Source organism: Felis catus, chromosome E3 (genome assembly GCF_018350175.1).
Source record: "Felis catus isolate Fca126 chromosome E3, F.catus_Fca126_mat1.0, whole genome shotgun sequence".
NCBI lineage: Eukaryota > Metazoa > Chordata > Mammalia > Carnivora > Felidae > Felis > Felis catus.
The window spans coordinates 870,231-894,797 of NC_058383.1; the positions used below are offsets into that span (position 1 = coordinate 870,231).

Below are 24,567 nucleotides of genomic sequence, written 5' to 3' on the forward strand. Positions count from 1 at the left end.
TGCTCAATAAATACTTGTTGAGGAGATACGTAGGAGGGGCCGGAGGGAAGGCATGCAGGCTGCCCGCTGTCCCCACAGCCCAGCCTCCTGCTCGGGCAGGGTCCTGCTCTGGTGGGCAGGGGGCAGGGTGAGTTGGTGAGGGGCCGCTGGGCTGCCCTGAGCCAGGAGGCTGGGCCCAGGCCCCGAGGAAGGGTGGTCCGGTGGACGGGGGGTGGGGTAGGGGGGTGGGCAGGGTCACATCCATGGGCAGCAGCATGATGGGGGCAGAGGTCAGGTCAGCCGGCCTGCAGTGAGGCTCCGGAGAAACGAGTCTTAGTGGCTAGAGCACAGGCCCCGCCTGGCCACGTCCGGGGCTGCCCCTGAGGGCGGGGGCCGGGAGGCCTGTCCTCCGTCACCGGCCCCCTCTGGCTGCTGACTCTTCGGTGGCATTTCCCGTGAGTCCAGCTCCCTCGGCCTCCACGACCAGCTCTTGTTAGGGTTTATGCTTGAAGTGGGCTTCCACTGGAAAAGGACAGGCGTCCGGCTGTGTCACAGCCACGCAGGAAGTGTTGGGCTCCCCCCCCCACCCCGCCCCCCCGCACTCACCTGCGTACTCCTGGGGCAGCATGGGTCTGTCCACGACCTTCCGAAAAGCCTCCATCCACGCCCGCTGCTCTGACTCCGTCTCACAGGCCAGCAGGAACCTGCGCTCCGGTGTCACGATGGTAATGCCGTGTGGCCAGTGGTGGCCCTGGGTGGACGGTGGGAGCCCGTCCAGCACCGTGTAGCCGCTCTCCCTGCTGCCGATGAAGACTTCCCCGCGAGCAAAGGCATCCTGTGGGTCGGGGCCGGGCTGAGCCTCGGGACTAGGCAGCCCAGGCCCCAGGGATGCGGCCCTCCCCTCCCGTATGTTCTCCCCGCCGCCCGTGGCCGGCAGCCTTCGGCCTGTCATCGTGGGAGAGGAGGCATCACCCGTGAGGGCCCAGCTGACCCGGGCCAAGGCCCGTCCTTACCAGGGGATCTTTGAAGTACATGAGCCTCCGGTCGTCCATGGTGAACCAGCGCTTCCGGAAGCCTTCTGTTTGCTGTGAGAGAAACCCGGGGACTGGTCACTTAGCCTGAGGGCAGGGCCCCCACCTGTGTCCCTTCTTCACTCAGGCCTTCTGTAGGCTTGCTGCGTCCTGTTCTGTCTGCCAGATGGTGCCCCAGGACCTTTGCACTTGTACTGTCCCACCTCTGTGCCCTCCCCTCCCCTCCCCACCACTTCCCCTCCTCGCTGCTCTGTGCATCTTGATCCTCCCTGGGGGCTCAGCTGGGGCTCAGCCTCAGAGTCCTGTCTGGGCCATGGGGTCACTGCGTGCGGGCCTCCATGTGGCAGGGAAGGGGGCTCCAGGCGGGTGCACAGACAGGTACCAGATGGACAGGGGCAAAGGCACGAGGCAGGACCTGGCACTAGCTAGGTTGAGTGGGTAGGGCTAACCAGAGACCCACAGTCCTGGGTCCACGGGGCCCCTGCTTACAAAGGTTTTGGGGTCAAGATGACCCGTGAGAAGCGTGCCGAGAGCACAGTGAATCTTCGCCAAGGTGTGTCGCTGACCCTTCGACCCTGCACGGCCACCCCAGCCCCTGGAGGCTGAGACACTGGCCTCCAAGGAGGCCCTGGCAGCTCAGGTCAGCCAGTCAGACTCACCTTGGGCCCGGTTTTTTCCATGTATCCTTCTTTCAGGTAGTTCCGGGAGAGCTTTGGCACCAGCTGGGGCAGAAGACAGGCTCAGGCCTGGGCCTTCGCGGTCCCCACCCCCCCCCCCCACCCCCCGTGTGTCCCAGCCCCTCCATCCCACTCTCATGGCCGCTGAGCTGAAATGCCCCAGCACAAAGGAGCAGCGTCTACGGGGGCCCTCGGCCGGCCCCCCGGCCCAGCATCTCAGGCTCGGGCTGTGCCCCTCACCCCCTCCAACAGACACGAGCAGCCACCACTCACGTCGGCGTCGCTGGCCCCCGGGAACGCCACCTGCAGGTAATGGAAGCGGGCCGCGCGGAGCGCATTAAACCAGTCCACGATCTCCTGCGGGTCAGAGGCTGGTGTGGGCCTGGGCCGTGAGCTCTGCCCCCCAGACTGTGTGCTGGGCGAGGCCTGCTGGGGGGGCAGCCCTGAGTCGGCCCAGGGTGGGGGTGGCGGCGTCTGAGCCGGCCGGCCCCTGGCCCTGAGCTGACCCTGCCCCGGGCTCTGGGCGGCTCCTTTCCTCTCCTACGGAGCTGTGGTTACAAAGCATACACGTGGCCCAGAGGGAGGCCTGTTTGTAACCCCACCCGGGGCTGCCACCCCTCTCCTCTGAGGGAAAGAGCAAGAGGGTTGCTCTGCGGGAGGGGAGCCCCATCACCGGGCAGGGTGGACCCCCAGCCCCTGCCTCTCCTGGCCGCCACGCCCCGCTCTGGGCCCCCACCCACCCGATGCTGGAATCTGCCCCAACCTCGGACGAGCCCCAACAGCTCCTGCCCCTGCCAGCACTTGGTACCCATCAGGCCGCCTCTCCCTGACCGCTGGGCAGCCCACTCCTGCCCACGGGTCACCCTGCGTCCGCCTTGGCCACAGCCGCCCCCCTCCCTCCTCCGCCATGCCTGCCTGCTGCAGATCCCACACCCTCTAACCATCCCTGCCCCTGGGGCTGGCTCTGTCCCCTTCTGTTCTGTCCCCCACCCTCCTACACAGGCGTCCAATCCAGGCCGTGACCTCCACCTGGGCCCTGCCCACAACCCGTTCACCCTTCCAGTGACCACTGGGCTCTCCCATTTCCTCACCAGCCCCGGAGACCAGAAGGCACCGTCTCCTGCCTGCTCCCCGGCGCTGGCCTCCCACCTCACGTCAGGCCTCCCTCGGATCATTGAAACCACACAGCTGGGTGAGTCATTGGCAGTTCGGTGACACTTTCCCAGCAAACCACCGCTGTACCTCCAATAGAGGTGAAAGTCCAGAGCGTGGCCGCAGGCCCTGCGGGGTCGGCCCAGCCCGTGCCCTTCCTCTCCTGCCAATCTCAGCCTTGTCAGCTTATCCAGCGTCTCCTGTTTCATCTGGCCCCAGGGACGTTGCACGTGCCATCCCAGTGTCTGTCCTCACCCTTGGGATGTGGGTCCCCTCCCCCACAGTCAGTCACTGTTTCCAGTTCTCAATGTAGGTGGGATTTTAGCCACTTGTCTCTCCTGACAAATTGTGCACCTGCTCACTGAGGGCAGAACCACGTCAGACAGTCTTCCTTGTGTCCAGGCCTAGGGCCCGGCCCCAGCAGGTGCGCGCAACCCTCTCGGGGAAGGCACCGCTGCAGACGCGTGCTGCACGTACAGGAAGGCCCTGGTCTCAGTCTCCTGAGGAGAGAGAGGGTGGAAGCTTCTGGGTGAAGCTGAAGACTGGCTCACACGCCTTGAGCCACGTCCCTCCTACAACCTGTTAATAGCATGTAACCTTGTGTGCAATCTTCCAAAACCAGATGAGGAAGTAGAAAACTTGAACATGCCAGCGACTAGTAACGCAACGGAATCAGTGATCAGAGATCTCAAAGCGCACAAAATTACAGGACCGGACGGCTTCACCAGTGAATTCTACCGAATGTTTAAAGAAGAGTTAATACCGGTTCTCAAATTACTGCAAAAGATAGAAGTAAAGCTTCCAGATTTGTTCTGTGAGGCCAGCATTACCCAGATAGCAAACCAAACACAGTTAGCCAATATCAGGCCAAGAGCTCTGAGAAATAGATACGGAAATCCTCAACCAAGTACCAGCAAATCGAATCCAGTGATCATTCACCTTGGTCAAGTGGGTTTATTCCAGGGATGCCAGCGTGACTCAGCAGTCACAAACCAACACGGTTTGTCACGTCAACAAAACAGAGGATAAAAAATGCATGATCGTTTCACCAGATGCAGAAAAAGCAAAGGAAAGCTCTTGACAAAGTACAGTCTGTTCACGATAGAAACGAAGGGTTAGAGGGGACGTGTGTCAACATGATAAAGGCCTTATTACGGGACAGACCTGCAGCTGGGGAAACAGAGCTGCTCCTCTGAGATCAGACAGTAACTCGAAGCTGCACGGAGAAACAGAGGTCTCGGGAAAGGGAAGTACTGGGGCAGTTGCAAAAGCTAGTTTTACTGTAACGACAGGCTGTAACTACACGTTGTGTTCTTCACATGACTTAAGACTAAGACTTTGAAAGAAACAAATAGTAATTAAAAGCTACTCTTAACTGTAACTGGTTTGTAATTACATATCTTGTTTTATATGTACGTTAGGAGATAGAGCATTTAAAAGGATGATTATTTATGCCTCAGGGCACACGGTGTACCAAGAGGTAAGACCGTGGCATCTACAACCACGGGGTGTGGTCCAGGCCGAGTGAGGGAGCAGTTTCTGCGTGTTCCTGAAGTTCAGCTACTATAAATTGGATCCAGGAGGTTATAGATTTCGGATGTTAGGTGGAATCCCCATGGCAACCACAAAGACCCACAGAACATACACAAAAGGGAACCGGGAGGGGCTTTCAACACTCGACTACAGAAGCTCACACGAGAGAGGACAGGGACGCGGGAAGTGAGGGACAGCAAAGCTGTAGGCCACACACAACGGGACGAGCGCGAGCCAGAGGGCAGGCCGTCCTTATCCACGTCCACGGGAAAGGTGAACGTGGGAAGCTCTGGGATCCACAGACAGGGAACGGCGGGCCGGATGACAGCCCGTGGTCCAGCCACGCGCCGTCTGCGGGAGGCTCGGCCGAGGTCGAGACGCAACAGGGTGGCGGTCAAAGGCGGGAAAGGAGATTCGTGCACACAGCCGCCAGGAGGCTGGAGCGTCTCGCGGACACCAGACAGACTCGAAGTGAGAGCAAGGTCCCAAGGGACAAAGAAGGACGTTGCACGTTACTAAGTCCTCGGTGCGGCCAGAAGACGTGACGCACACTCACGCCTCGTGCCGCACCGTCACGACCTACGAAGCAAAACCCGGCGGAGGTGAAGGGAGAAACAGCCTCGAATGGCACACGGGGGGCTCGATACCGCACTCGCGGTAACGGACGGCGAAGTCCAACACGGGAAACGAGGACTTCGCACAAACGACCGGATCCAACCACACGCGCCGGCCGACCGGGACGCGTTCTGGCCTGGTGCCCACGGGACGCGGCACGGGACCGACCCCACGTGAGGCCGCCTATCGGTCTCCTACGAGGTGTCCTCTCTGGCCGCGACAGGGCGGATGCAGTTAGAAGTCAACACGAGGAAAAGTGGAACGTTCACGACTTCGTGGAAGCAACACACTTTTACGAAACGACCAGTGGACCAAAGAAGAAGCCGCAAGGGAGGTGAGCAGACACTTCCAGACGGGGGAAGACGAAACACCACAAAACACGGGATGCAGCCAAGCGTGCCAAAGGCGGGTCTGGCGCCACAAACGCCACCGTTAAAGCACAAGGAAGGGGTCCGGTCCGCGACCTAACGGACCACGGAAGGAAGCCGACAAAGAAGAACAAACCAGACCCAAGGCCGGCACGAGGGAGGGGAGACTGGAGCGAGCTTGATGACGGAGGGAGTAGAAACTTGAGAGAGAAAATCAACGAAACTGACAAGAGCCGGCTCTTCGACAAGAACGGCAGTTGGCGAGCCTTGAGCCGGACGGACTAAGAAACACACTCGGGCCACTAAAATCAGACTCAAAAGCGGGGACACTGCCACCAGAAATCAAAGGGTCCGGGAGACAGCGCTGTGAGCAAGGTCGCCGACGACGGGGGAACCAAGATGAAGTGGATAAATCCTGGAAGCAGAAAGGCCGCCAAGATGAACCCATGAAGAAATGCACGGTGTGCACGGGCTGGTAAACGAGTAAGGAGCCCCCCTCGGGAATCAACACTTGCCAGCAAAGAGGGGCGCCTAGGCAGCTCAGTATGTTAAGCGTCTGACCTGATTTTGGCTCAGGTCATGATCTCACGGTTTGTTAGATCAAGCCCGGCATCGGGCTCTGAGCGGAGTATGGAGCCTGCTTGGGATTCTTTCTCTCTCCCCCTCTCTCTCTGCCCCTCCCCTGTTCACTCACTCTGTCTCTCTATCAAAGTAAATAAACATTTTTAAAAGTTTCCAACAAAGAAAAACCCTGGTCCTGATGGCCTCACTGATGTTCCACCAAACATTTCAAGGATAACCCACACCAGTCCTTCTCAAACGTCTCCAAAAAAATTGCAGAGGAGGGAACACTTCCTAACTCCTAGGCAGCCAGTGCAACCCTGATTACCAAAGCCAGACAAAAATAGAAGATGACCACAGAGCAATATCCCATGCGAACACTGACGCAAAAACCCTCCACCACATACTAGCAAACAATTCAGCATATTTAAGGGTTATGCGTCACGAACGAGTGGGATTTATTCCTGAAATGCAAGGAATTTTCAACAAATCAATGAATGTAATACATTGTATTAACAGAGTAAAGGAAGAGGAAACCACATCACCACCTCAGTTGGTGGATAAAATGCATCTGCCAGAATTCGTACAGAATCTCTGGGAACCTGAGTCATAACAGTTCTAAAAAACAAACATGGAAGAGTCACACTTCTAATTTCAGCATTTATTGCAAAGCCACAACAATCCAAATTACCTGGCACACAGACCAATGGGACGGAACCGAGAGCCCAGGGAGCAGTTACGTTATTTTTTGAGAAAGGGCGCCACCACCATCCAACGGGGGAAAGGACAGTCTTTTCAACCAAGTGTTGGGAAAAGTGGACGTCCTCTTGAAGAAGAATGAGGTTGGACCCTTACCTCACACCACACACAAAAATGAACTCCAAGTGGATAGAGGACAAGGTAAGACCGGTCACTACAAATCTTAGAAGAAAACACAGGGCAGAAGCTTCGTGGCATCGGACACGGCCGTGATCGTGCTGACGTGACCCCAAAGGCACAGGCAGCAAGAGACAAGTTGGACTTTTTGCAAATTGTGAACTTGGGTCCTTCAAATGACACTATCCACAGAGTAACAGGGACCCACAGGTGGGAGAATGTTTTCAGATCACCTATCTGATAAGGGCGTCACATCCAGAACATACAGAAAATCTACATCTCGGCAACAGACCACCCGCCTCAGTCCCAAACGGGCAAAATGGGAACCGAGTACACATTTCTCCAGACACAACGTGCAGGTGCCCCTCCCCCCGAGCAGCGTCACGCATCATCAGGGAGACGCGGGTCAAAACCGCTGTGATCCGGCCCCTCACACGTCACAACGGCCAGAATCAGAAACCAGAAGCCGGTGCCGGCGAGGACGCAGAGAAACGAGCCGCGAGCCCTGCTTACGGCGATGCCAAGTGGTGCCGCTGCCGTGGAAACCAGTGTGGTGGTTCCTCAAAAAACGAAACGGTGACCCCGCGATCCCACAGTTCCCCTCCTGGCTGTATAATCACAAACACTGGAAGCAGGGTCTCAGGTGTCGGTACCTCGACGTTCACAGCAATAGCGTTCACGGCCACCGGCAGGTGCCACCCAAGGGTCTGTCGGAGGAGGAGGGGATAAACCACAGGTGGTCCATCCACACGACCCCTCGGCCTCGGAAAGGAAGGAAGGAAGGAAGGACACCCGCTACCATGTGGACAGCCCTGAGGTTGTGGTGCTGAGTGACTCGAGCCAGACGCAGGAGAACCCGACACTGGGATCCACTCACACGAGGTCCTGGAGTGGTCAGACTCACAGAGCAGACGGCGGGGCAGGGGGGCCGGGTCAGGGTCACTGTGGGGAGATGGGACGTTCTGGAGACAGATTTGGGGGGCCGGCTTCACAACAACGAATGTACCTAATACCCCGGAAGCAAATGCTTAAACGTTGTGAGAATGTGCATTTTAACGAATAAAAGGAGAAAAGGTTGTTGACAGGTGGTTGCCAGGTGCTTGTGTCTGAAGCCTCACAGACACGTTTTGCCCTTGAAACCACGGGCACGTGGTCTGGAGCCAAAGGTGGGACAAAATCCAAAGAACAATGATGAGAATCCCCCAGTGGCCAAAAGGACAGACCCCGAGGTGTTTGCAGGGAGCTCCCTCCACCCTCAGGCTGCAGAGGTGCGGGGTGGGAGGCAGGGGGGACGGCCACGGAGCAGGACGCTGCGCACACGCCCCAGACCGTGGCCCTCTTCCATGTGGGCCCCTCCGGGCCCCATCCCCCGCGAGGGCCCAGCTGGCTCCGCGCTCGCCGTGGGGGCGGGGCTCTCCCGAGACGAGGGCAGCCCGGCACCCACCTTCCCGTCCTCGTGGTAGACGAAGATGTTGCGGGTGCTGTTGTCCTTCAGGTAGGTGATCTGCAGGCCATGGGGGTGGCCGATCTTGGCCGGCTGGAAGGTGGCGTTCAGATGTTCGATCTTCATGACGGCCTTGGGCTCCTTGGCCTGGAAGCAAAAGCCATGCCTTAGCTCCGGGTGGGCGGGGGAGCGGGCAGTGCGGTCCCGTGGGCGCTGGCTGTGCTCTGTGGCTTTGGGCAAGGTGCTTACCCTCTCCGGACCTGGTTTCCCTGACCCGTAAGCCAACGGCAACCGGCGCTCGGCACCTAGGCGGACCCTCCTCTGCTCCTTTGGCACTGAGCGCCTCTGTCCCGTGTGCCCCCTGCCCAAGGCCGGGCTCGGTCCCCCACACCGCTCCCGTCCCGCCAGCCTGGCTTTCCTCTCTGCCTGGGGGACCGGCAACCGTACCCTCGGCTCTTTGTGTCACGGGACCACGTTCTGATCTGGAACTGGTCTGGGTGGGGGCAGGGCTCGACCTGCCCCTCCCCTGCTCGCTGCCCGGGCGTGCCCAGCAGGGAAGGGCTCGCTGGTTCTGTTCCTGGCATTGCCAACCCAGGCCTGGCCCCAGGGAAGACTGAGGTGGACGGGGGCGGGGGGAGGGAGCGGGCATCCCCATCCCCACGGGACGGGCAGTGTGGCTTCCGGGAACTGCGTGCGGGCAGCTGGGGACCACGTGCAGCCACGACAGACCCTGGGCCCAGCTCACATCATTTCTGTTGAAATACTTCAGGGACCCCTCTCGCTCAGTCAGCACAAACTTCCGGCTTAGAAACTGCCCGTTGTCCCGGCCTCGCTTCCAGAGGGAGCCTTCTCGGTATCCTGGGGGGAGAGAGGGCAAGGGTCAGAGGGTCAGAGTGGACCACAGTCAAGGCCATCGTCCTGACCCGCACAGACATGGTCCCGCCCCTCGCCAGGAGACCCGTCGGCCTCTGGGCCGGGAAGCTGGGTGCGCGCGGGCCAGACAGGCCCACGGTGCAGGGGCCCGAGACCACCCCTCCCCAGCACGCTGCCCGCTGCTGCCTGCCGTTTGGGCCATTTTTCCTTTTTTTTCCTGGAGGCATAATAAACACACACGGAAGGGGTGCGGTGCGGCCCCGTGCGCAGGCCCACGGGCCCCTGTGGATACGTCTGTGGGGTCGCCCGCGCCGGGCAGCCCCGAGGTACCCACCGCGGAGTCCTCGGGACCGCAGGCGTGAGGGGGTTCTGGGGATGGGCGAGCGTCCTGCATTGTCCAGAGGGCCCGAGGTCATCACGAGGGTCCTTGCACGCGGACGACCACGGAGATGCGGGAGCGGACCCGCCCTGGCCTTCTCTCCGGCCCCCGGACCCAGGCTGCGGCCCTCCCCTCCGGATCCGCGGGACCGCCAGTCTGTGTCGTCCTGAGGCACCCGAGTTTGGGCCGGCCGCTGCGGCAGCTTTTGGAAGGGAACGCTGCCCCCTCACGTGCACGCTCCTGCCCCCAGACGCCCCCTTCTCATTCGCTCCTGCCTCACTCCCGTTGACTTCGCCTGTTCCGAGACCTGAAGACCTGGTCCGGCGCCCTGCTGTGCCTTCCCCGACAGCGCGCGTGCGGACCCTGTGCGGCTCCTTCCTTTCTGCTGGGTGGGGCCCACCCGGTGCGACCGGGGCTCCGGGTGCCTGCCGTCCTCGGGCGCGTTCCACAGCGGGGCTGCCGGCCGCGGTCAGGGCTTGTGGGTTCCGGGACGAATCGCCCCACGGTTCCACCTGTTCTGCCCCGGGTGCGTGGGGCTCCCTGGGGCTCACGTCCGGCCACCCACCTGGGCCGTCAGCCCCGCGCGGGGCCATCTGAGGCTGGTCCAGGACGGGAGGAGGAGGCGGCCGGGCCCGGGGCCGCTCGTGCCGGCCCCTCACCCCACTCAGCACCCCACGGAGCCCGGAGCCCGACAGCCCTGGCCGCCTCGTGTTTCGGATGCCACCTCCAGGCCCTGACCCCACCGCGCCTCCCCTCTGCGGCCCTGGCAGCCCCCTCCCGGACACCACGGAGACGAGGGCTATTTTCTCTGCTCTAGAGACACGTGGCCATAAAAAGGCGGCAGCCTGGCGTCGGGGAGGGGGCAGCTGGTGCCGCTTAGTCTGTCCCGGGACTGAGTGCCAAACGGGGCCTCTCCCCTCCCCTCCCCCGCCCCCCCCCCCCCCCGACTCAGAGGCTCCTGCATACAGCACCAGCAGGCACCTCCCCACCACCATGTCCCCAGGCCCACACAGGGCCCTACCTTGAATGTCTGTTGACTAAACGAACACCCACCCAGGGCAAAGCTGCAAATGCACTTGCCTCCCCGGGTCTTTGTGAGCAAGCGTCCACACCGGGAAGTGCAGAACACAGGTTCTGCCCGGCAGGTGGGGCCCCCACACCTACAAGGACGGTCCCCACCAGCATCTCCGGCTGCGCCCCCGACACACATGACCCCATTCGGTCCCCAGAAAGCCCTCCGCGCTGTTATCCTCGTGCAGGAGGGGAAACTGAGGCCCAGAGGCATGGAGCGCTGGCTGACCTTCGGCTCGGGGCTGTGGCTCCCGGCGCAGCAGGACCCCCGCGGCCCGGCCCGCCCGCCCGCCTTGCCCGCCGGGCCCAGCAGGTGGCAGCAGCGCCCACGACCCACACTCCCGCAGGCCCAGGCCCTGCTGGAAGGGGGGGGGGGCAAGCACGGGCCCCAAACTGCTCTGGCGCCCGGGCCACGTGGGTCCCGACGGCCAGCCGCCAGGAGGCCTAATTCCAGCAGCGGCAGTATTTTCGGACGGGCGCTGGCCGGGGTCCCCGACTGGCCCCAGCAGCAGGACGCCTTGGCCCGGAGCCTGAAGCCAGCGGCCGGCCATGTTCACACCCGGCCCTGCCGTGGGGTAGGCCTGCCCAGCCCTGGCCGTGGAAGGACGCCCGCCCCCCACACCCGGGGCCACACCCCGGGGTTCTAGCCCCCTGCAGACTCCGGGGCTCCGGGGCTCCTGGCCATCGTGTCGCCCGCCTACACAGCCTGGGGTGTCTCGATGCCCCACCCTTCCCCACACCCCTGCCAGAGGGGTCTCTCCAGGCGGCACGGGGCCCAGGGTGCCCTGCGGACGCGCACCCCCAGAGCTGGGCTGAGCGGGGAGACTGCTTACTCCCCAGGGCTGACCAGCCCCAGGGCAGAGGCCAGATGGTTCACTCAGCATTTACTAAGCGCCTACTGTGTGCCGGGCCCCACCACCCCCCGGGAAGCCGGACTGGCCAGCCCACCTCCCGGTTTCACTCGCTGCCTCTCCCCAGAAGCCCCGCATGGAGCGCCAGGAGGACGTGCGGGGAGAAGGTGCCGGGCCCCCAGGGGACAGCGCTGCTCACCCCCTGGGGCGGCCCGAGCAAACCAGAGGAACGGACCGTCCCCAGGGCGGGCCGGCGCCCGGGCTGGACGTGCGGGGAGAAGGTGTTGGGCCCCACCTCGGCCGCAGGGGCTGCAGAGCCGCTCGTTGACGCGGACAGGGAACCGCCACGCGCTTCTCACACGACGCAGAGAGAACGGAAACCACATTCCCGTGAAAGCCTCAGCACGACGCTCGCGGCGGCTGCAACCGGACACAAGCTGGGGACTCGTCCGCGCGCAAGACACTTTTCTGCGCGGGAAGGAGCGCCGGGGACGGGCGCAGCGCGGGCCAGTGTCGGGCGTGTCACGCCACACTCCAGAGGTGCCACGTCACTGGCCCCACGTAGTGACTCCGGGGCAGAGCGGGGGCCGGGAGGGGAGGCCGGCGATGGCCCTCAGGGTCCTGGTTGACTGGGAGTGTCCCGTATCTGCCTTTGTCACGGCTCACAGAACTGTCCCCTTCACGGGCACGGAGCTTATACATGGATTGTATCTTTGGTTTCTTAACTGGAGCCGGGACACGTGGCTTCCCGTGCCCAGACCCGGGGCGGCCCTCCCAGGACGGGAGACGCCCGGTGGAGAGGTGTTCTCTGGGCACAGAGACAGGGACCGGGGAGGCACCAGGGAATCGGAGGCCCACGGCAGCCTCTTCCCGAGAAGGGCCAAGACCTGGTTCCCGGCCTGTAAGTTCTAGACCCTGAGAGGTTGACACAGGGTCCCAGGCCTGGCCTCCCTTTCCCCCCTCTCCCTGCTGCCCCAGCCAGCCCCCCAGTCTCCCTGCCTGCTCCCGCAGCGCCCCGCTGGGGGACCAGCACAGCCCTCCGCGTGGCCAACTCCACACGCCGCACACCCCGATCCCCATGCACAACATACTCCAGGGAGCAGCCAACGGTCCCGAGCCCCGTGGGGGCCCGCTCGCATCCACGTCGGTGTGGGGGTGAGGGGCCCGTCAGCCTGCCCCCTCCCAGACAGACCCCCCCGAGCACCTTCACTCTACGGGACCCCACCAGCCACCACCCCAGGGATGCCTCAGGCCCACTGGCTGCCCCGCATGCGACGCTATTTGATGCTTAACAACGACCCCATGCCGAGCACTGTGTCCTCCCCGCTACACAGATGGGGAAACCGAGGCACGGGGGGATGGGCTCTGTCACACAGGGAGCCCCTGGGTCATCCTGTGACAGTGAGGACAAAGGCGGGGCAGGGTGCAAACTCGGGACCGGCCCTGCTTTGCACAGACAGGAGGGGACACAGGGAGATGGGGCGAACCACCCCCCGCCCCCAGCCCCGGCAGGAACGGGGTCCGAAGCCTAGACAGGAAGTGCTGTGTCTGTCGGTGACTGGGGGCGGCCTGGGCAGCCAGGCCCTCTGGACAACAGGGGGCATTGTCCTCCCAGTGAAAGGCGGCCATTGAGGCCCTGGCTCGAGGCGGGGCACAGGGTGGGGAGGCAGCCGTCACCAGGGTCACCCCTGCGAGCTGGGGTGGGGCAGGTGGAGACACCCTATCTCTACACACCCGCGACCTTGCCCCAAGGGCGGGGAGCGCCAGCCTGGTGCCTGTCCGTCCAGGGTCCATCCGGAGCCCGGGCCGTGTGGCCGCCCCTCGCCCCTTGCTCCCAGGCACCAGGCAGTGCCTGGCCTGCGCGTGACCCGGCGGGAGCCCGGGGCCCACTCCACACCTGGCGACCACAGGGCACTATGAACTACCCCGTTCTCGGCGGCCCCGCCGAGTCCCCACAGCCCTACGATGCCTGAAGGCGCCACCAGCTTCTCGGTCTTCCCTGCAGGCCATGACCTTGACATCTTCGAAGAGTGCTGGTCAGCTCTTTGGGTCATGGCCCCTCACGCAGGTCTGTCTGGGGTCTCCCTGAGGCAGAGCAGAGGCTTTACGTCTTTGGCCAGAAGGCCACGGAAGCCACGCTGCCCGTGCACCAGGGCCCCGTCCAGCCTGGTTGCCGTGGGTTAGGCGGGTCCAGCAGCTCCTCTGCCAGTGACACCCTTTCCCTCCGTCCTAATCCGAGTCCACTGGAAGACGCTGGGGGGACGTGCCAACCCCGCCCCTCCTCCAGCCCCCGCGGGTTTCAGCCCCGCCGTGGGCCCGTCCACACCTGCTCTGCCGGGAGTCCGCCCGGGGCCCGGCCCTCCCTCCCTGGCCCGTCCCTCCGTGGGCTCACGGGCGTCGCTTCCCCTGTGGCACCTTTGGCGCCCACGTCCCCTCACCGAGCCCTTCCTCCCGGGGCCACGTGTGGTGGTCACCAGCCGGTCCCACCGCCTACTGGGGACGCAGGCTCCCACCACGGCCCCTCCGAGCTGCAGGGAGGCCACGGCTTTGCCTCTGCTGTGCCCCGGCCTCACCGGGCCCCCGGGGCTGGAGGCCTCCCCGAGCCCCACGTCTCCCTTCCTCCCCCTCCGAGGGGCCCGGCTAAACTGCTGGCCAGTGGGTGTGTCAGCCCCTGGGCCCGAGAAAGTGCTCTTGTGGCAGGAAGTGCTCCCGGGAATCCCCTGGTGCTCCTCCCAGGACTGGGGGAGGGGCGCCCGACAAGGAACCACAGGGCCGGGACTCCTCAGTGGTTGCCGGCCCCCCAGGTGCCCCTGCCCTACCCCCTGGACGCCGGCCTGGGGTGGGGGGGCCGCTCCCTCCGTCTCAGCAGAGCGCTGCGCGGGCTTGGGGTCTAGGGCACCCGGCCAGCCGGGCACCGGAAGCTGCGGGGCCTGGTGCCCCTGGAGGCCCCCGCCTGGGAGACCCAGGAAGGCACGTGTGGGGCCATGGTTCCGGCTCCTCTGGGTCCCCAGGCTTGTGGGGGTCGGTCCCCGAGGCCGACCTCTGAGGCCCGTGCACCAGCACCTCCCACGTGACTTGGAGCGTGGCCTTGCCCCCAGGGGGGGCCCGGTGAGGACCCGGGCGGGGGCTGCACTCGGCCTGCCTGGGCCCTGGAATCGGGACGCCAGCGCCCTCCGCCAGCCCCGCGGGGTCCGGTGGAGAGGCGACCGTCTGCACGGCTGTGGCCTTGTGGGGCCACGGGCTCGGGGCCGCTGGTGTGTCCCTCCTGAGGACCCCCCCCCCCCCCGCTCCTGGCCTGTCTCACACACGCACGAGATGCTGGGGACGCTTCCCGAGGGGAACAGTGGTGGCAGCAGCTTGGGGGAACGGGTTCTAACGGGCAGAGAGGACTCCCGGCTGGCCCCGCGGCCATGGTGGGAGGCACAGGGGGGACCTGGCCCTCGTGGACCTCAGCGCCTGGGATGGACCCACGCACTCCGGCCGTGGACCGGTCTGGTGCCCACACCCCTCACCTCCGGAACCCAGCAGGGCCGCTCCCATCACCCCTGCCCCATCTTCTGGCCCCGGCCCCACCCAGGCCGAGTCCGTCACTCCCCTCCCACCAGCACCTGGTCACCCTTCGGGTGCCCGCCGCGGCCCCGAGGCGCCAGCCCCATCGGAGCTGTGCTGTGGGTGACCATGGGGTCTGAGCACCGGGCCGCCCAGCTCAGTGTCAGGAGGACCAGACACGGGCCAGACCAGCTAGGCCTGCCAGCGCCTCGGACAGGGAGGAGAGACACAGAGACAGGCAGGGACAGAGAGATAAGGACAGAGAGAGAGACACAGAGGGACACGCGCGCTCTTACCTGCGGAGTACGGCTCCTGCTTCTCCGGGTGGGTGAACTCCAGCCGTTCGTACTTGGCCCGGATCCACTGCTCCCGCAGGAGCCTGGGGAGGGAGGGCAGAGTGAGCCCCGGGCCGAGCGGGCCCACGGGGCGTGGGGGCTCCTGGCACCCCACGGACACGCGGCCACTGAGAGCGCGCGTGTCCACCGCCTGCAGACAGCAGGGCCGAAGGGCCACCCGCTTTGATTTTTAAAATAATTTGCTGATCAGACAGGTCTGCCACTAACACCTCCTCCTAAGAAAAAAAGAAATACGGGGCGCCTGGGTGGCGCAGTCGGTTAAGCGTCCGACTTCAGCCAGGTCACGATTTCGCGGTCCGTGAGTTCGAGCCCCGCGTCAGGCTCTGGGCTGATGGCTCAGAGCCTGGAGCCTGCTTCCGATTCTGTGTCTCCCTCTCTCTCTGCCCCTCCCCCGTTCATGCTCTGTCTCTCTCTGTCCCAAAAATAAATAAACGTTGAAAAAAAATTTAAAAAAAAAAAGAAAAGAAAAGAAATGGCCCTCGGGGGCGCCTGGCTGGCTCGGCCGGAGGAGCCTGCGACTCTTGATCTCGGGGTTGGGAGTTCAAGGCCCCGCACTGAGGGCAGAGATTACAAAAAAAAAAAAAAAAAAACCTAAAAAATTGGCTCTGATTCACGTGGCCATAACGCGACCACCGAAAGCGCTGACTCTGGCAGCTCACGGCGCCTTCCCAAGGTTATGCCGTCGTCACCCCAAAGAGGACCCCCGTGCCCACCAGCGCCCCCCCCAGCCCCCAACCACAGTCCACTTCCGCACGGAATCGGGCGGGTACGAGGCTGTCTGGGTCAGCCCCACTGGGGCGTCATTCCTTTCCGTCCACCGGCCCTCGAGGCGCACCCCCGCCCACCGCCCCCCGGGAGGGCTGCCCCAGAGGCGGCAGAGGGCCGTCTGCCCCGAGCGCCCGCTCATGCCCGTGGTGGGTCCTGCCAGACGGCCCGGCGCCCACGGTCCTCGCCCCTCCACCGGGCGAGGCAGCGGCTTCCTCGCCCTCCTCGCCCTGCGGCCCCTGGGGCCCGATCCCCCTCGGAAGGGGCCATCCGACGACACGTCTGGAACCCCGGCACGGCCCTCGGGCTCGGAGGCCCTTCCTGCCGCATGCGGGGGCCTCCCCGGGCCCGGCACCGAGGCTCCCGGCGGCAACAACGGGACTAAGCCCTGGGAGCAGACACGGGAGGGGGTCCCCACGCTGCTTGGCAGGCGCATCCCGGACCGCTCGGCCCCCGGGGACCCCACGGCCAGGGTGTCGCGGCAGGGGGCCCCGCCCTCCGGAGGCCATCTGGCCCGGCCTCCCGCACCAGGGAAAGCCGGCAGCGACGGGGTTCCCGCTACACGTGAGGCCCGGCGACGAGGGAGGCAGCGCCCACACCCCGTCTCGGGCCGCTGATGAAACCCCAGACCTGCTCTGCGTTCTCGGGAGCTGAGGGCGGCCAGGCTTCGCCCCCCCACCCCGCCTGCCGCGTGCCCTCCGCCCTCCCCACAGCAGACCCAGACCTCCTGTCGTTTCATCCGCCTGGTTTCAGAGGCCGTTAAGGGATGAACTGTGTCCCCCACCCATGAAAAGACGTTGGGTCCTAACCGACACTGCAGACTGGCCCCCGTTTGGACGGATTAACGGGTTATGATGAGGTCGCCCTGGAGTCGGGGCGCCCTCGGGGTGGGGGGAGTCTGCAGAGACACAGGATGGCCACATACAAGCCGAGGAGGGGGCTCAGGGGACCCCACACGCACCTCGACCCCGACCTCCAGGATGTGGGAACAGTGAATTTCTGTTGCAAAAGCTGAGCACCCGGTGTTTCGTCACCCTGGCCCCCGGAAGCCAGCACGGGGCCCCTGCCAGCCAGGCACCCTGCCCGCTGAGGGCTCGGGGGGCTCCTCCAGGTTCCGCCGAGGCTGCCTGCTGAGCCCACGTCACAGGAAGCCAGGGGCTGGCTGACAGCAGAGGGAAAACCGGGAGGGCCCTGGTGACTTTCTTCCCGCCGTGTGAGGACCGAATGCCAGGCCAGCGGGGCAGACACGGGAAGGGAACTGGGTCCCGCCCCCCTCTGAGTCACCGCCTGACACTAACACGGCCTGATCCCCAGGCCTTCTGAGCACCGCTCCTCATGGGCACAGGGACACACACCACCCCCCCCAGGCCATCCTCACGACACGTGGGAGGCTCCCTGGCTCCGCAGTGTGCACATCTGAATCCCCACGGTTTGTTTACAAAGGGATTCCACCACACCTCCTACCGCTGCACGGCTGTCCACAGGGAGCTTGGTGGGTCGGCTGCCACACCTCCCTGGTCAGCTTTCCCCATGAGGGGCTGGGACCTCACCCCTACAGATGTCTGCACCCTCCTGGGCCTCTGGGGCTTGGCCTGGGCAGACCTGAACACCCACGGAGTGTGGGTGCCGTGGCAGGCTCGGCTCCCACAAACCTCCACCTGGCGGAAGCTTCTGGAAGGCAAGGCCTGCCCCGGGTCAGCACGCTCACCACCCTGGGACGCCCAGCCACCTGATGGGTCCTGACCACACTGCCCCGGCAAGGGGCAGGGATGGTCTCTGTGAGCATGTCCTGGCAAGGGCGTGGCCTGTGTTCCAGTCTGTCCCTTGTCATACACTCAGACAGAAGGGACACATGGGGACACATGCAAATAACCAGACCACAGGGCAGCCTGTGGCCGGGGCAATAAAATCACATCTCACAAATAGCTGTCCGGCCTCGCTGATTCATACTGGGACGTGAATGGCCTGGCGTGGCCTCAGGGTCCAGATTTCCCCGGGAGCCCAGAAGCAGTGGGGTCTCAGGATGTGACACGGTGTCTGCATGGGGGTGGGTCCCTGGCAAGGCGTCCTGTCCCCAGAGACCCGCAGCCAACAGCATATCACCGGCCCGGGAGGTGGGTGGGTCAGGTCCCCACCTTCCTTTCCAAGAAAGGGCAGCTCACCCCCAGGCAAGTGGCCACGAGGTCTCCCACCTGCCCCCATGGGAACAGGGCTCCCCAGCATAGAGACCACGTCCCAAGTACTGGTTCCAGCTCGTCTGCTGGCATCTGTGTTACCCTGAGAAACTCACCCAACCCCTCCGGGCCCCCAGGAACACCCTTGTCAAAAGAGGGCCATTCGTTCTGAGCTGTGGCTGCCACCGTGGAAGAGGAGAGGCGGTCGGCGGGTGGCGGGTCTGGGTGACAGGCCTGTGCTGGGAGCAGACGGCCGAGGCGTCCCGGGCGGCGATGCCCAGGGAGGGAGGGAATACAGGGAGGTGTAGCGATGCCGGGGGAGGGGATGACTGGCTTGGGTGGGGGGACGGGGGGACAGGGGGACACCCTCAGACAGGCGGCCGCAGAGGTGCACTTTTCAGCATCCTCCTCAGACCTCCGGGGAGCGCTCGAGGGCCCCCAGCAAGGACCCCACCGCCCAGCCACCGGCCCGGGCCTGCACCCGCCCCACTCCGGTCTTCCAGCCCCAGACAAAACCGCTCGGCGACTTACTGACAGTCAGAGGACGTGGGCCGGTAGTAGAAGGGAGGCACTTTGGACTCATACGCGTCTCTCGCAGCATCATTTCCATGGGAGGCCATGAACTGCGGAGAGAGGACAGGGTCAGTGCTCCCGGAGGCCGGGGCCGGGCCGGCTGACCCCCAGCCGCTCCTGTCCCAGCGAAGGTGTTCGCAGTGGCCGCAGGGACGGGACCTGCACTTCCGGGTAGAAGGGGTGCTGGGGAGGGTGGCAGAGAGGCTGGGCCCTGCATACATCCCCCGGGACGGCAGCGCTGTGCCCTCCGCCCAAGGTGCCCCGTCCCTGCCTCACGCGAGGCCCGCCGTCCACTCATCTGACCCACACGGGCAGGCGGCCCTCGAGAACTGGACACAGCGAGGGCCCCAGAGATGGAGACTGGCCCGGGGCAGCAAAGTGCGTGTCCCCGAGGTGGACGGACAGCAGGAGTCAGGAGTGGGGAGCAGGGCACTTACACGGGCAGTGTGGGTGGGCAGTAGGTGCAAAGGCCCTGAGGAGGGTGCTTGGTGTGCTGGTGTTGGATGACATCCCAGGGCCGGTGTGGGGAGCAGGGAAGGGGCCAGAGGGGCCTGACCGCACTGTGGCCTTGAGGACAAGGGGAGCAAAGGAAATCCCTTGTGTTCCAATCCTGCCTCCTTCCCGAAGCCTCCAGGGAAAGCCTTTCTTCTAACAGCATGGAGCTTTGGGGACCGCCGGGTCATGACCACGGACGACCCAAGTGGGTCAACTGGAAAATACCACCAACAGTAAGACACTTGAGCAAAAGGCTGGAACCAAATTAGAATTCTGAAATCAGAATTCTATGTATCTGAAACCTCAGCCAAGAAGCAGCCTCACAAGAAATGCTCAAAGTCTCCACAAGACAAAACTTACACGCTCCTGAGGGATGAGCACAAAACTCTGCACAGAGACCCGTGCCTGGAAGGGGTGGGAACATGCTGCCTCCTTATGTTAATCTATGCGCTTTTGGAAGTTGTCAAAAACAAAAACAAAACGGGAATAGCAGTTTTTAAAGCTAGCAATGGTTCTAAAGTTCATTTTAAAGTTAACAAGCAGGGTAGGGGCGCCTGGGTGGCTCAGTCAGTTAAGCATCCAACTCAGCTCAGCTCATGATCTCACGGTTCGTGGATTCAACCCCCTCGTCGGGCTCTGTGCTGCCAGCTCAGAGCCTGGAGCCTGCTTCGGATTCTGTGTCTCCCTCTCTCTCTGCCCCTCCCTGGCTCATGCTCGCTCACTCTCTCTCTGTCTCTCTCAAAACATAAACTTTAAAAAAATTTTTTTTTAAATACAATTAACAAGAAAAAATATTCTAGAAAATTCTGTAAATGAAGACTCTTCCTACCAGATATTAAAACCTGTTACTGACTAGAAAGCCTAATCAATGAAACCAAGAAAAGATCCAGAAATCGATCCGCTAGAATCTAATACTGATATTAAGTGGATTTAATAGGATTAACGCCCATCTCACATCAGCGAGGGGTGCCCACCGGCTGATCATCAGTGGGGGCAGGAAACGCGGAAACCACTGGAGAAAAAGTATGGCTGGACGCAGCCTTTCAGTGACATAACTTCCAGCTGAATTGAAGCTGTGATTTCCAAAATTAAACAGTAAAAATAGTAGATAAGAACCGTGGTATAATTTTAAAAATCATGTTAGGAAAACACAGGAGGAAATCTCCCATTAATGTCTCCCGTTAAGACGTGGTTTCCCAGATGTCTCTCCAGAAGCACAAACAACCAGAGACAACAGTGGAACTTCAGAATTAAAAACTGTGCTCCAAAGGACGCCATCGAGAGAGTGCAAGCATCGTGCTAAATGACAGCAGCCGGGCGAGAAGGGCACAGCGCGTGGCCGCGGGGCCGGTGGCCCTGGGTCCTTGGACATGACGGGAATACTTGGAAACAGACAACGTGACCGTGGCAGACGCCATCACACTGTTCCCTTTAAGATGGCGGGTTTGGGGGCGCTGGGGCGGCTCAGTCACGTGTCAGACTCTTCATTTTGACTCGGGTTATGATCTCACAGTTCATGAGTTCGAGCCTCGCGTCGGGCTCTGTGCTGACAGCGTGGAGTCTGCTGGGGATTCTCTCTCTCCCTGCCCCTCCCCCATTCGTGCTCGTGCTCTCTTTCTCTCTCTCAAAATAAATAAATGAACGTAAAAAAATAAAATAAAATGGTGGGTTTTCTGTTATGTGGTTTTCACCTCAGTAATAAAAAATATATACGTATATAGCTCTTCAAGAATATACATTTCTTTTTTTTTTTTTTTAACGTTTATTCATTTTTGAGAGAGAAAGAGAGACAGTGTGAGAAGGGTAGAGTCAGAGAGAAAGGGAGACACAGAATCCGAAGCGGCCTCCAGGCCCTGAGCTGCACCGAGCCCAACGCGGGGCTCGAACCCGTGGACCGTGAGATCATGACCTGAGCCGAAGTCGGACGCTTAGCGAACTGAGCCAGCCAGACACCCAAAAAATTGGTAAAGGATTTGCGTGGACGTCTCTGTGGAGCACGTACGCAGACAAGCCGGCCGGCGTACGCGGAGATGCTGACCGCCTGGCACCCACGAGGGCGTCTAGAATCAGAGGCAGGTGGTACGATGCGTTGGGGGCCCGGGGACCACTGTGCACTGCCAGGGGCCACGTGCACCTGTCCTGGACCCCTTGGGAGGCCCCCAGGTGTCAAACAGAGCCCCGTAAGGCACAGTGAGGCCAGGCCATTCCCGGAGGAAGGCGACCCCTGCCCCTGACTGTTCGCAGCAGCACTTCCTGTGGGAGCCGAGGGAGTCACGCAGCCCAAGAGTCACTGATGGACGGGCGAGGGCGTAAGTCGAATGTGGCCTGTCCACACAGCAGGAAGCAGTCCACGATAAAGGGGCCGATGCCTAAGGCCACATGGCTGAACCCTGAACACACGGTGCTCTGCGGGGGAAGGAAGTCACAGAGGCCACGGGGGGGGGGGGGTCCACTGACATGACCCGCCCAGAAGACGTATCGGGACAGAAAAGCAGATGTTACTTCCAGTAGAGGCTGGGGGGGGGGGGGGGGCGGTCGTGGAGGGAAGGGGGAGGGGCTGCTGAGGGGCACAGGGTTTATTTTGGGAAAATGTTCCAAAATCAGTCAGTGGGGCCGGTTGCGCAGCCGGAAACGCGGTGAAATCGCGTCGGTTCACACCTCACAAGGGCGAGTGGCCTGGCGTGAGAGCGGCGTCTCAGTAACGCCCTTGTGAGTCAAAAGAAGCCTGGGGCAGAGCGGGCCCCTCTAGGTACCCAGAGACCCGAAAACCACAAAACGCTGATAATTTTGACTCCACCAAAGTAAAAAAGTTTCCACTGCACACAGCACGAGCAGAGTCAAAAGGCAGCGCGAACCGGAGGGCCATACGGTCTCGAAGGGTCAGACCCCCAAACGTGGAAGAACACGAGAAAACGAAACAGCTAACAAGGTGTCAGCCAGGGCGCCAACGGGAGGCCACGGATGAGACGCAGAGGACGCCAACCCGCGCCACGGACGCTCAGCGTCACTCATGATACAAAATGCCATAGGGGCGCCTGGGCGGCTCGGTCGGTTAAGCGGCCGACTTCGGCTCAGCTCGTGATCCCGCGGTCCGTGGGTTCGAGCCCCGCGTCGGGCTCTGTGCCGACGGCTCAGAGCCTGGAGCCTGTTTCGGATCCTGTGTCTCCCGCTCTCTGACCCTCCCCCGTTCGTGCTCTCTGTCTCAAAAATAAATAAACGTTTAAAAAAAAAAAAAAGGAAAGCAAGGATCCCGCAGGGACACAGCAGAGGAGGATCCCGGGGCCAGGGTGTGCGGGTGATGCGAGGTCTCCCGGAATCACAGTCACGTGACCTCCCACGTGCAGGAATTAAGGTTCCAGGACCCGCCACGGGTCCCGCGGTGGCCTGGCGGTCACAGGGGGTGGGGAAAGGCAGAGCCGGCGCGTCTGTCCAGGGGCCTGGTTCCATGAACCACGATTCTCCACCGGAGGGGTGACTCCGCCCCGGCGGGCAGGACGGGGGCCATGCTCGGTCACAACGCTCCTTGTGGGCACAGGGCTCGGTACCAAACCACGGCGCCCCAGGTGCTCGTGGGCAGGTGGACGGGCAGACAGGACGAGGCCGGTCAACGCAGTGGACATCGTCCCCCACAGAAAGGCCGAAGCCCTGACAGGCGCTACCAGGCGGGCGGAGCCTGGCCACGTGGCACTCAGTGAAAGTGGCTGAGGCCAAGGCCACCTGCTGCCTGCGCCCTTTCACAAAAATGCCCACGACAGCCACGTCTGTGGAGACGCAGAGCCTACGGACACTGCTCGGCCTGGACCGGACGGCAAGGAGCACGGGTTCCCTTGTCGGGCGTGAGATGCCCTAAAAGTGACTTCGGCGACAGTGGCCTGACCGTGGACACACCGGAAACGGCTGAGCTGTGTGCTTCGAAAGGGCGAACCGGGGGGCGGACAGCACAGGACACGAAGGCCTTGCTTACCCCATAAGCCCATCCCCCTGCCTCGCCCACCCCTCCCTGCCCCCAGCCCCCTGGGCTCCCCGCACCACCGCCCTGCCCTCTGCCCTCACCCCTCTTCCCCTCCCCCCACCACACTCCTCAATCCCCCCGCCCCCCACCGCTCCCCCCTCACAGTGCCGGCCACAGCCAGGAGCCGGGAACACCGGGGGTGGCCACTTCGAGGTGTCTGTGACGCAGGGGGCCGGGCCGACGGCCCCGTGGGGGGTGCGGCCGGACCACAGGGGCTCCTCCAACCCCCCGCAGCCCCATCCCCTCGGGGCCGTACCTCCACTTGGGCCTCCTCCCAGGCATCCAGGCGGACTGACTTCACCTTGCTGACCTGGGGGATGTTCCGGTGGATTCCCGAGCAGCTCAGGCAGATGAACACCCCCAGGGTGTAGGAGGCCCAGTCGGGATCTGGAAGGCAAAGGCGAGACCCTCAGGGGCTGGAGCTCGGCCGGGCCTCTCTGTGGCCTCAGTCTCTCCACCTGTGCGACGGGAAATCGGCGAGGAGATCCCCAGGGCGCACCGGCTCTGTGCCCCGCGCGGGGTCCCTGCCACCAGCCACAGGTGAGCGGCCCCACCCCCGAAGTCCCAGCTCCACAGACGCCCGAGCGGACGCGCCGTGGCCACAGAGACGTGCTCGACAGCGACACTCAATCGGCACCAAGTGCGCCGGGCGCGACGGGGACGCTGGCTTGGCCACGCGCCCACGCGCTCGAACGCACCCCGACGTCTCGCTCGGTGCAACAGCCACGTGCGTATGCGGATGGCCCTTGACCCGGTCAGGGGCGCGGGTCCACTTTTCCGCAGCTTTGCCAGGTTTCGCGTTGAGCCACGGGAGGCGAGCGTGGCGGAACGTGACGCTTGTTCACTCGGGGCACCGACGGCGCCTCCAGGATTGTCCTTCCTGTTGCGCACACCCCAGCCTGGTAACGGCGCGCGGGGCCGGGGGCTGGAAGGACCGAGCCTCAGAGCCAGCTCTCAGAAGGGGCGGCAGCCTCTGAGACACCTTCCACTTTTAAGTGAAGCTTCTGGATCAGCCGGTTCCAGTCAAGAGGCCAGGAGGGCCAGAGCCCCTCCGCAGACACCACAGGCCCAGCCACAGGCCCATGGTTCTGTGCCAGGGGTGCGTTTGCAGGGGGCGTGCGTGTGCGAGTGTGTGAGAGCTCATGTGTGCACACACATGTAAGTGGGCAGATGTGGGTGTGCACACGTGTGCGAGTGGGCAGGTGCGGGGGCTGTGAAGGGGCACCTGGGGCC

General features: G+C 63.1%; 1 protein-coding gene across 3 annotated transcripts in view; it reads right to left on the reverse strand.

Annotated features, from left to right (window-relative positions):
- The window catches only part of ADAP1 (ArfGAP with dual PH domains 1), a 51,637-nt gene continuing 27,070 nt past the window's right edge, over positions 1–24,567 (reverse strand). For 2 of the 3 annotated variants that reach the window (XM_023246235.2, XM_019820317.3), the window contains exons 2-11: positions 23,591–23,721; positions 18,786–18,877; positions 15,256–15,338; positions 8,982–9,094; positions 8,237–8,383; positions 1,961–2,044; positions 1,670–1,732; positions 993–1,064; positions 586–814; positions 1–501 (exon numbers count right to left, since the gene is read on the reverse strand). In XM_023246235.2, the coding sequence (XP_023102003.1) occupies positions 473–501; positions 586–814; positions 993–1,064; positions 1,670–1,732; positions 1,961–2,044; positions 8,237–8,383; positions 8,982–9,094; positions 15,256–15,338; positions 18,786–18,877; positions 23,591–23,721 (1,043 nt within the window). In that variant the 3' untranslated portion in view covers positions 1–472. The remainder of the gene's footprint in view (positions 502–585; positions 815–992; positions 1,065–1,669; positions 1,733–1,960; positions 2,045–8,236; positions 8,384–8,981; positions 9,095–15,255; positions 15,339–18,785; positions 18,878–23,590; positions 23,722–24,567) is intronic. The other variant, XM_023246236.2, reaches the window with a different exon arrangement.